The following is a 12,629-nucleotide window of genomic DNA, read 5'->3' as shown; positions in this document are numbered from 1 at the left end:
TAGAAACTTGCCCTTTAAACTCTGATATTTTCCTTGTGTAATTCTCCCAGTAGAGTCCTTGATACATGCTGTTGATTCTGTTTGTGATATTTTGATAACATTATAACTCTGATGACAGAAATCTGATGTTCCAGGCAGGGTGATAAAAATGTTTGAAGGAATATTCAGGAGAATGACCAGTTCTCTTGTTACTTATCCACAGCAACGAATTACCATTGAGCCGGGGACATCGTATAGACTGCAAGGCCTGAAACCAAACAGCTTGTACTACTTCCGTCTGGCGGCGCGGTCTCCTCAAGGCCTCGGTGCTTCTACAGCAGAAATATCAGCCAGAACCATGCAGTCAAGTAGGTGTCTCTCTTTGCTTACTTTCTGCCCTCTTTTCACTAGGCGATGTTACCGGCTTTTACCCCAGACAAACCTGCTAATTAATATGCTTAATCGTCAGTAGTTTCTATGCTAGCAAGCATCCAACTTTGGGGATTGGAGTACAACCATGAGCTATGCTGGTTTCAAACGTGGTCCAAATAACAGATCCCATTCTCCCACTTCTTAAATTGAAAGACTTGCAGAGAATTTAGGAGATCTCCATGAGAAAAATGAGTCAGATCAGGCCCCATGTTAACAAACCATAAGGCTGTCAAGCAATATTCAGGATGAGGAGGGCTTAGCAAACTAAAGAGGAAGCAAAAGACCAAACTTTTATCCCTTTACGTTCGCAGGTTGTAACTTTACTAACAAGTGAGTCTCTATTTCACATATTTGTTCCTGCTTAGCAAAGCTCAGCTCTGTGACTAGTTTGTTATTAACTCTGCAAGTAGTACGTGTGGAAATCTGGAACATACACAGAAAATCTGTATTTGGACAAATTTAGGAACAATGGCAAAATCACAAGTACATTTGCAACCCTAAATTGTATTTTGTTTCCTCAGGTTCAATTTCTGTTTGCAACTGTTACTCTGCAGCCTAGCTGTATTTATCACAGTGGGGTTCATTGTATCCAGGGAAGATTGTTCTGCATAAAGTAGTATATAGGAGGTTGTGTTTGATGGAAAGTTTGGTGGCTTATAATACTGTTGTTTGCTTTCTCTTTATTAAAAAGTTTCTACAATTAGTCCAGTAAACAACTTTTTACCTTGAATTGAACAGTTTTATGGAGTTGTTTCCTTAAATTTTGTTTTTGTATTTATTTTATATGCGATTTGTGATATAGTGACATATGCAATAGATATGTATAATATGAATGCCTTGAATTTTGTAAAGAGGATGTTCTATTTATTGACCTAATTTTTAGACCCATCAGCAAATATGAAATTTGTATTTTTTTAAAAGATGAATTTCTTTTCATATAAGCAAGTCTCCTATCATTTCATTTTCTACAGAAACTTGAAATCTTTCAGGGTCTTTTTGATGATAAAATTCGTATTCCTCCTCTTTCTCAAAACATAATTATTCATATGAAAAGTATTAGGATCCTGTGGCTTAATCCATTAGTGATTAGGGATTATTCCCATAAAATTTCTTTTCTTTTAAAAACTAAAGCATGTAAATTAATGCAGTTTTGTATGTCTGCTTTGAATTCCAGGAAGGCTAATAAGTAATATTGTAGAAAATAATTCCTAAAATCAGACACTTAATTAAAAGAAATGTGACATGCTTCAATATTATATTTTGCACGGTTTACTAACTTGCCTTTTTTCATATGCACATACATACATACATACATACATACTTACATACAGAATGGACTTTTTATAAGCACATCAGAAGCCTATCTGCTCTTTATTTTATTAAAGTATAAATAGGAGGTCAGAAGGTAGCAATGTAGTGAAAGCCAAATTAGCTTTTTAAAAAGAATTACAAATAAGTCCTTGCTGTTACGTGAACAAATCAATTTATTATGAATAATGATAATGCATATAAAATAGTTTTATAATTTGAAATATAAGAACCTGTAGTCATAATCAATAAAAATGATATTCTAGTGATTTTGCAAATTTTATTCCAAATTTACAAGACTGTCTTATGAGAATTTCCTTTTCATAAGTACAGGGCGCTTTTCTTTTTGATTGACTCTAGTGAAGAGCACAGACGTGTAAATTCAGAAAGACTGATAATCCTGTAAACATTTGGATGCACCTGACACTACATAATATTAAGACCCACAAAGTCTAAGGAAATACTCAAAGTACATATTCAAACACAAAAATTAAGAAATGATGTACTCATTCCACCATATTGCCCTAAAAAATATGTATGTATATGTATATCTTATTACACTTGTTTGTTCTTCTTTAGGAACACATATTATTAACTTTAGAAATGATTTCTGACAACAGTTGTGTTGTTCTTTAATTTTCCAAATAATGGTGTTTGATTAATTTGATGGAAAATTATTATTCAGAAGGTGACCAATTTATTTTAGAATGGGCAATAAGGAAGTTTATCTTTCAACTCTTATGTAAATCCTACTTGATATGAGTAATTTTAAGAAATGAAAAGAATTTTGCACGTAAGTCATATCTTTTCCAGATGGTTCTCAGGATTTTTTTAAAACAATTCTTTTTAATGGCTGTGTTATTGACATTTTGTAAGGGATAGGTGATTATTATTGATTTTACCAAAATTTGCTGGTGGGATGTAATTCTTCACTAGCAATGGTGTCTCAAGAAGAGTTATAATAAAAAAAGCTGAAAACTGATGTAGGGTAAGTACAAGTTACAGTCAGAATCAACAAGCCTGACATTATCCTCGGGTAGGTAAACCTTGAACTATGCATTTTCATCCTTTATTGATTCTGCATGCTCACTGTACATGGGCTACGATCGATGTTAGGTTAAGACTTTTCCTTAAAACTGGCCAGGCAGTCTCTGTTTTTCAGATAGTCAGAGGGAACCCTTTTACATTTGTTGGGCTTTTATTTCTTTCCTTTTTTTAAAAATTGGGATTGGCGGAAGGGCAGCTAACAGTTAATGCAACTTTGTACACTTAAGAATCGTTTCACAAGTGAATACTGTATGTGAATCACTCTTGTTCTAGAATGTAGAAGTGAAAGCTTGAAACAGTATCTGTGAAGTATCATCAGACTCTCACGTAATAAATTTTGCACTATTTGCAGCTGTTTTCAAGTTAGATAGTCTCTATCGTAGGGCTGGGGAATACTGAGGGATTGGTTTAGAAGAAGAATTTAAATTGCAGGTAGGTAATTTTATTTGAGGCTCTATTATCTCAAGGTTTCATTTTCACATATTCCCCCCACCCATTATTTAACAATTAATTTTGGTCATTTATTCATTTTTTGGTTTATTCATATTACTAAGCCAAGGTACATAAATTTATCTTTAAAAATTTATTTTAAGTTTCAAAGCCTTATTTTTGTTTTGTTGCCCTTATTGTTCGTTTATTTATTTTTGCCTTTTCTTTTGTTTTATCATTTTTTTGTTTTCCAACCACTCCTGTCCTTTCACTCAAACCCTCCTTTAACTCACTACCAAAATAAGAGCCATCAGCTCCTCCTCAAGACATTAGTTGCACCAGCCCAAGTTCCACTAGTATTTTGGTAAGTTGGCAACCTCCACCAGTGGAAAAACAGAATGGCATTATTACTGAATACTCCATCAAGTATACCGCAGTGGACGGAGAAGATGACAAACCTCATGAGATTTTGGGAATTCCTTCGGACACTACCAAATACCTTTTGGAACAGCTGGAAAAATGGACTGAGTACCGGATCACTGTGACAGCCCACACAGATGTCGGCCCCGGCCCCGAGAGCTTGTCCGTATTGATTCGAACCGATGAAGATGGTATGTTGCCTCTGCTCCGTCAGTTTGCATCCTTCTGACAGTCTTGGTCTGCTGTCTTTGATAGGCTAACAGTAATCCGTTTTTCTCTGCTCATCTTTTTTACCCAGCATCGCTATAACTGCAGTAGTTTTTGCCAAAGACCTATCTTTGCTATGGCCTGGGCATTTTTTGTTTTTTGGTTTTTATTTTGGATCTCAACACAATAATTTGCTTCCCTTTGAAAGAACAGTTTGCTACTATGACCTTGCAATCCAGGCCCTTCTCTGTACCTTCATCTAAAGTCTTCTGCTTTTTTTTTTTTGCTTTCTTTTACATTTTGAAGTTAACTTTTCAAAACTGTCTTCTTATCCTCTTGTTGCCTTTTTGTCTTGCATATTTCGGAGACACTGATGCTTGACCTTCAATTTTTGGCATCTGTTGTATGGAATACCTTTGATATGAGATTAAAAAAAAGAAGAAAATCCATATAATCAAGAATCTTTTTATTCTACTAAAAAGAAACCTTTAAAAAACACACAACAGTCAACAACCAGTTTTTGTTATTATTTCAATGCTATACCTCTTTGTGCTTTAATGCTTTGAGCCTCAAAGCATCTTCCTTGGCTTTTGTACATTTTTTACATGTTTTTCTATTTCTCTGATACTCTTTTTTTCTTCCATTTTTTCTTTTTTTTTTGGCATCGGTCATGTTTTTTGATCTTTTCTTAAAAGGTAGAGCAGATTGGTTGAGCATTTTCATTGGTTGAAAATGTTTGTATTCCACAAAGGAAACATAGTGGGTCTGCCCATTTTTTTTTTTTAACCTAAGTAAAGAAAATGCTCTGACTGGGTGGGACAAGTGCCTATAATTTTCTTTTATCCGATGATGTTGTTCCAGTTCCTAGTGGTCCTCCTCGCAAAGTCGAGGTAGAGGCTGTCAACTCAACATCTGTTAAAGTCTCATGGCGCTCACCTGTGCCCAATAAACAGCATGGCCAGATAAGAGGATACCAGGTGCATTATGTGAGGATGGAAAATGGTGAGCCCAAGGGCCAGCCCATGCTGAAGGATGTCATGCTGGCTGATGCACAGGTAAGACTGAAATTACATACCACTGCTTTTATATGATATATTCATTTTAATCTGTACCTTGAAATGGGCCCCATTTTTAATTTTTTCACATTTTAAAAACCCTGTACACAATTCTAGTTTTTAAAACACATGATCCATATTTATCTTCTCAATCACAGTCGATATCAAATGAGGAATTGAACTGTAATGAAATGACACATGATTAAAAACATGTAACTGTTTTCTCAAAATACAGATGTTCAGCTTTCTACACCTATATCTGAGTTTGCCTTTCTGACCTCAAAAAAGTTGGTTTTAATCAAACCAAAGGAAGAATTTTAAGCAGCAGTTTTGCTGATAGAATCTACTTTCTGCTGTGCTAAAACTACTTGGAACTAGTTCATCTAATTTCTAAATGTATGACTTCTTCCACTGAAGAATAGACATTCTTTTGGGGGGAAAGTTATCCAGATAGTATTTTATTTAGTAATTCTTTATCAAATCACTTATTTGATGAAAATAATTGTTTCATTTCCCAAAAAATGAAGAAAATGACAATGATGAAAATTAGTGTTTCCCAGGGAATAAACGGGATCGCCTATGTTGAGCCAAGGTGATTAAAATGTTAAGAGTAGTTGAGTATGTGAGAAATTCTGTTGATCCTAAGGCAGTGGTTTACAACTATATGGTCACAATTTGGTTTTATAACCAGTTGTTTAAAATAGAGCATTAAAAGTTTTCAATTTTTTTCATAAATTAGAGGTGATTCAAAGGTAATACCATATTTTCCTAAAAAGAAGAGGAAGATTTCAATTAATAACTGCCCTGCTGAGGATTATACATAATCCATGGACTAGGTTACCTATGCTTGGTACAGTAGTGATAGAATATTATGACGAGGGAGGTGCTTTGCTTCTCCAGTGAATTGAAAGCTGAGCATGGAAATGGATGGGATTTGTGAAAATTTGAAGCTTAGTTCAATGGAAAATTCCTTCCTTAGTACGAAAGTGACGAAGGTTACGAACCAAGTTGAGAACTGCTGCACCAGGTTGCAAAATTTTGCATTCTTGTCTCAGTAAAACTAAGAGGCCAATAAATATCCTTGTGGTTCTAAGTATTTACTCCAGAGTCTTAATATAATCAGCTCACAAAGGTCTTATGTTTGTTTCAGTTCTGAAACATTCTAACTAAGGGAATCTAGATTAGTGGCTAACTTAACAACCTGGCATCCGGTTGTGTAGTTCTGGTCTGAAGGCCACTTCTGTAAATTTAGTTGGACATTCATAGCATCCCTTAGACTCTTGAAAAAGGGCCATTGATTTGATTTTTCTAAATAGTTATTTTGTACCAGCTGTAAAATAGAGAGTTCTCATAGTATAAAATTAATAAATCCTTCAATGCTTGTACTTAGTTGTGAGTCTGTAATTATGAAGAAAAGATATGACCATCATGCCTTGATATTGTTCTTCAGTTCTTAGATAATCTTCCATGATAGAAGTGTAGTTCTTTTGCTATTTTCATTGGGAATATGGTAGTTAATGGAATTATATTATACAAAATGCCTTAAATGTCAATTCAATCTTTTTTTTTAACCTCTCTTACACTTTGGCTTTCCTTCATTTATTTTCTGATTTTCCTTGTGTGATTTTTGCTTTGGTTTTTGATTTTTTTGTCCATCTCATATAATCTCTTTGACTGTTCATTGAAATTTCACTATGGCTTGCAGAACTTCACTGGAGCTGTACAATTTCAATATTAATGAAAGATATTAATCTAAATAGTGAATTGAGTTACTTGTGTAACCTAAGGAAAAATTCAAAATAAATGTTAGAAAGTAGTGTGCATTAGCTTTTTGCTATGCCTTATTGATTCATTCCAATGAACCATACGTTAAAAAAAAAATTAAGTGGTTTTAGTGATAGTACAGAGCATATTTACTTTTGACCTCTCATTTGGGAGTGAAGATGGCACCATAACACACTTGCACTCTTTGGAATTTTATTGTACACACTGTTTCAATTGCTTAGTTTTTTTAATCTAAGGAGGGCAGCATTGCCTTTATCAGGCTACAAATTTCTCTTCATTTTTTTTGTTTTGTTTTGTTTCCCCCTTCCCATTCTTCTTAATGTCAATCAGTGGGAATTTGATGATACTACTGAACATGTGAGTAATTTTTGACTGCTGTGTCAAAACAGATTATGAATGCTTGGTTTTTCTGATACGCCTGTTTCACTTATTTGTGATGTCACCACAGTTTGCTTGGATGCATGAACTAACAAATTATTTTTTAATTATCTTCACTATGTGGTACACTTTTTTATTTTGGTTTTTGTTTTGTGAAATTGGCATGGTGCTACTGATTACATCAGAAATGTCATGAGCTCACATTGTTTTGGTGGCTGCTACTAACTCCACCTTGTGACACAGTTAGAGGAGGCATGCTTTGAGTGGAGGCATCACAGACTGGAGATATCAAGTTGTTTGTTGTAGGCTGTTCATAAATCTTACTCCAGGGTTATATAGTCAGTGGATAACATGATGTATATCTGGCACTAATTAACTCTATCTAAAAATGGCAATTTTATGTTGTACAAATCTGCGTGAAATTGAATGAATCATGCCAAGAAGCAAAAGGTATCTCATTGAGGGAGGAATTTTTTCAAATATTTGAATGAGTGAATTCTGTTATTTATTGAGAGCTTATTATGTATAAGGTACTGTGGGGGACACAATATGTGACACCTGCCTTCCAAGCTCTTGCAACCTGGGTGGCTAGGACAAATGTAAAGTTGAAAAAAGTTCCATGAAGTGTAACAAAAAGCAATGGCCTCAACCAATGTGTAATTATTTAGTAAATGAGTAACAATGTCAGTAAGAGCTATGAGTTCACAGACAGTAGACTGGGATGGGAGAAGAGATCCTGAAACTTAGTTGAGAACCTAAAGGATGAATAGGGATTGAAGAGGTAAAAAGTGTGTGTGTGTGTGTGTGTGTGTGTGTGTGTGTGTGTGTGTTGGGAAGTTGGAGGTGGGAACATATTTTTTAAAGTTAAGCACAGTGGAAGCAGTCATGAGGCAGTCAAGAGTGTGATATAGTCAGATGACAGTGAGCTCACCACTTTGAAATGAATGAAGGGTTCAGGTTAGTAAATTAGTGCTAACTGTGGCTAAAACGTAGCTTTCAATGTAATGTTGGGAAAGCCTGAAGTGTAAAGCTAAAGAGCTATTAACTCTTCAGTACTGAAGAGACATAAAAAATTATTGAGAAGAGAAATAGGAGAAAGGCTAGTAAGAGCTATTCTTTCATTTAGTAAATAAATATTTTTTGCCAAAGCATAGGGCTCTTGTTGAGAATATTGGCAAATATGGGGGGCAAGGTGTCAGTTCTCATGGAATTGTGAGTATAGGAGTGTTTTATAAAATTATTTGACCATGACCTGTAGTAAGCAATGCATTGTATATCCTGAACAATGCGTGTGTATGTTTAAAATAAACGTTTTACAAAATAATACCTTACCTTTAAATATACATAAACTTTAATATTTTGCGTTCAAGTGTATTGTATTTCTTTAATGCTGGTCACGACTGACTAAACTGATTTCATGACTTACTAAATGGGTCATTACCTGCAGCTTAAAAACCAATGGCTTAGTGGATAGATTATAGAAAAAAAGATAGTAAACAGGGAAACAAATAAAATGAGCCCTTTTACTAAATTAGTCGTGAAGTGATAAAAATTCAACAAACTTGAGGCATTAGAAATGAAAAAGGGACAGTTATGATCCATACTTTAAAGAATTGACAAAAATTTGCTGACTAGCTAAGAATTTGAGGAAAAAAAGAGATCAAAGTTCACTCATAAGTTTTGACGACATTCTACTATTCATTAAAATATGGCAATAGGGAGGGGCGTCTGCTTTTGAGAGAGACGTTGAAGCTTTAGTTAAGTTGAACTTGAGGTAACACTTGGCAGTCACAGGAAGACGTTTGGCATATATTTACACTGTATATAGTACTGGAGCCCTGGTGGGAGCTCCAGTACCTGCTCCTGGTGGAATCAGGGCTAGAGATGAATTTAGGATATATGCAGAAAAACTTTTTTAAGGTTTGGAAATGAATGCAGTTTTTCTTTAGGACTAGAGAGAAACACAGCACACAAGTGACTGTGACAGAACATCCAAAAATGCTAACTTTAAACAGGCAGGGGTGAAAAGTAGAGTGGAGATGGGATAGGAGAAGACAGACTGAGGAACTGTGGCTATGGTGTCAGCCTCACCACCCTACGGAGGGTGCAGAAAGCACCAAGGAAGCATGCCCACAGCTTAAAGAAAGAAGATGTAACCCAAGAGATGATGTGATCCAGGCAAATAGAGATGTGTCCAGCTGAGATTACACCACTGCAGAGGGCTTGACCAATTTCACAGCGCATCCAGTGCGAGAGGAAGGACACGTGTGGTTAACCCCAATTTTATAAATGAGAAACTATTTATATAAGGCTGAGAGTATATAAATTTCTTGCTATATGATTTGGTGATAGAACCAAGCCTCCATTCTTCCTCCTCCTAGCTTTGCCTGCTTTCAGCAGCAATCCAGTGGCATGTGAGGGGGACCTTGGAGACAATAATGTTGGCATTTACCCGTCATAATTTTTGGAATAGCCACTGTGACTGCCGTAATTTAAAATGCCACTGTTGGTGGTTCACTTGGTTTTTATATTCTCTGTAATGTTAGTGAAACTGTTCCAAGATCCTGAAAATAAAGTCTCTCTCCCAAATTTAGTCCATTCTTCTGGCAGAATAATATTTCCAATGGCTCTTCAGAATGGTATCTGAAATTTTTGAATTTCCACACTGATGATATTCCTACTGTTTTGAGAAAAGCACATTGTCAAAAGCTGTCATATTTGGGATTGGATTCAACAATTGAGTTTTATGGTGTCCCTTACAGCCTTGCACAGAAAAATCCTAGCATCCTTTACACAATGCAGTCTACTCACTAAACTCTCACTTGCAGTATCTTTAGATGTGGAAGGCAATGACATTGTATATTTTCTCAAATTTATCCACATTCAATTTGAAAACATAGCTGTGCCAAAAAGCTGAAAGGACTTTTTATTGCTGTGTGTATGTAGCTCTAAGGAAAATACCAGAACAAATTAATAGCCAGCACACTATCTAAAGAATCCTGAAACCTTCAATTTGGAAGAACAGTTCTAGAATCATCTAGTCTCATCACCATCCCAGCTTTGGGCCCTTACTATGAGAGAATTAAGAGTTTCAATAAATAGTTTGTGACATTTAATGTTTTCTGAATAGTCAGAATTAATCGAACACATATTCATGATGTGGTAGAACAAGTCCCATTCTTTGGTTTTATGGCCTGCTCTCCAAATCGTCAGAAATTTCTCCTTAGCGTATAATGATTTTAGTTCATAGCCTATACAATTAACCAATAATATGTTACTTGAGTCCAGAGAAACTTCTCTGGCTCTCAGGATATCTAGGTCCAACAGATCAGCCATTTGGCAAAATATTTACATGGTGATAAAACAGACGGTGTTGGCATCAGCCCCGTCACCAGTCTGTGGACCAGACTATAGTGGATACATATGGAGAGCTGCTGGCATAACAAACAGCTAAGTTATGGATTGCTCTCTACGAGCCAGGCATAGCTCTAAGTGTTTACCTGCTACAACTCATTTAATTCTCCAGTAGCCCTCTGGAGTCCTATTATTCCGAGTTTCACATGGGAAACTGAGGCACAGAGGGGTAAACTCACTTGCCCTGGATCCTCACACTAGTGAATAAAGAGAGGCTCTAGGAGGTCTGACTCTAGGTTTTGTGTTTTTAACCACTACCCCTTAGATAGAGTAGTAGCTGTCTTTTAGGATGGCTGAAGACCTCTCTTCAATGTCAGCATGAAAACAGATCATCACAGCATGAGCTCCAGGCATGAAACTCCCAGTGCTTGGCATGGCTTCAGGGAATGTTCAAGCATGCGCAGAATGAAGGTGGAGGTCTTTTTTTTACCCCCAGGGCATTCATGGCGTGTTTTGAATTGGTGTTATTCTATTGTCTCATTTCAGGACATGATCATTTCTGGGCTACAGCCTGAAACTTCCTACTCCCTCACCGTCACAGCCTACACCACCAAAGGAGACGGTGCTCGCAGCAAGCCCAAACTGGTGTCCACCACTGGGGCAGGTAACCTTGTCTGTGCATGTATGTGCCTCGAATGTGTTCCAGGCAACAATAATACTAACTCTCCAAACGGTATAGGTGGCTTCTATCAAAGGGAAAAAGGGAAAAAATTGACTGTGGTGAATTTTTGTGTTTTATGATATATAATTCAGACGAAAAAAAATTCAAGTACATACTTAGCCTGAATTACTCAGTCATTCACCAAATATTTTTTGAGCACCTACTATGTGTCAGGCACTATTCCCAGGATGGGGGATACAGTGGTCAACAAAATAGAAAAATACTCTGTCCTCTTGAAATCTGTTTTCTGACCAGGACTGCATAATTAACGAGTGAACAAATGACTGTAGAATAAAATGTCAGGAAGTGATAAGCTGCAAATAAAGATGTGTGGGCATTAAGGATAGGGCAGGCCCCGGGACTTGTTTTGGAAAGAGTGATTGGCGGACTCTTCGGGGAAGGTTATTTAAGCTGAGATGAAGGATGTGAGGAAACGAGTCCCATGAGATCCAGTGGGCAGATCATCTAGGCAGGAAAGTCACTCAGCAGCTTCAGCCTCTCCCAACACAGATCCTGTTAAAAGAGCTCGGTTGATGACTTACAGTTTTATTTTTTATCATTTTCTCTCCTCACCCCTTGCTGTGAGGATTCTAAAGAGCACAAATTGCATAAAAGAGGGGGAATAGAAATGGGAATGAAAAAAAGCAAAAAAGACTATATAATATCAGATTGCTCCTTTCTGAAGAACAAAATTTCTTAATGCTCTTTAGAGTTACTTTGGTTGGCCACCTTAAGAAAAGCCAGCAGGAAGGAAGACTTGACGTTGTAAAACCAATAAATTAAGAGATAATTACAAAAGGATTCTCCTCCGATCCCTTTATATAGAAATCTCCCATGGAACGTTTAAACTATGATTTGATTTACTCCTCCCGAATCACTTCCCGCACAACTTTTCAGGAACACACCTCTATGTAAAGGCATAAAGCAGAGAACAGCTGTGATGTTGAGTGCCCTCCTGGGTGCCATGCTCACTGCCAAATTTGTCTAAATGTCATAAGATTTGCCTCGCTCACATCCCGCCACCTGGAACTGCCTCAAGCAGCAGGATTACAGATGGCAAAACTCCTTCAAGGCAAAGTCTTCTGGGCTTTTTTTCTCTTTTCTTTTTTTTTTAAAGAATACAGTTATATCAAGCTAATATAGTGCCCTGCATAGGGGATACATATTCAGTAGGGCATGCTGACTGTCTGGCTATGGAACCAGCCACCGTTAGAATGTAGACAACCAAGAGTAAAACCCCTGAAAATGAATCCCAAAGTGAAGAAAATACATTTCATCATAACTGTGTCTTAATAAGCCTGAAAGATCTTCCATAAAGCATCAACCTCCTATTGCCCGTAAGATGATGGCCTATAATGAGGAGAGAAAAGTAGAGGATTTATAGCTCAGGGATCTGAATCCTAGAGAAAGGAAAGATGTTTTCTATTTTAATGTCACTGAGACTAGCTCATCACTTTTAGTCACTATACAGAAAATTACTTAGAATTGTGGATCCCGTTCATATATAGGATTAT

At 36.5% G+C, this 12,629-nt stretch overlaps 1 protein-coding gene across 25 annotated transcripts in view; it reads left to right on the top strand.

Moving 5' to 3' along the window:
* Positions 1-12,629, top strand: part of PTPRD (protein tyrosine phosphatase receptor type D) — a 2,080,413-nt gene that overhangs the window by 1,913,006 nt on the left and 154,778 nt on the right. For 10 of the 25 annotated variants that reach the window (XM_070495511.1, XM_070495493.1, XM_070495492.1 and 7 more), the window contains 5 exons: positions 203-347; positions 3,501-3,806; positions 4,684-4,877; positions 6,993-7,019; positions 10,941-11,058. In XM_070495511.1, coding sequence (XP_070351612.1) covers positions 203-347; positions 3,501-3,806; positions 4,684-4,877; positions 6,993-7,019; positions 10,941-11,058 — 790 coding nt within the window. The remainder of the gene's footprint in view (positions 1-202; positions 348-3,500; positions 3,807-4,683; positions 4,878-6,992; positions 7,020-10,940; positions 11,059-12,629) is intronic. The other 15 variants (XM_070495510.1, XM_070495503.1, XM_070495499.1 and 12 more) reach the window with 2 other exon arrangements.

Source organism: Equus asinus, chromosome 23 (genome assembly GCF_041296235.1).
Source record: "Equus asinus isolate D_3611 breed Donkey chromosome 23, EquAss-T2T_v2, whole genome shotgun sequence".
Taxonomy (NCBI): Eukaryota; Metazoa; Chordata; class Mammalia; order Perissodactyla; family Equidae; genus Equus; species Equus asinus.
The sequence above is the reverse complement of the archived record's forward strand: the minus strand, read 5'-3'. Positions and strand labels throughout refer to the sequence as shown.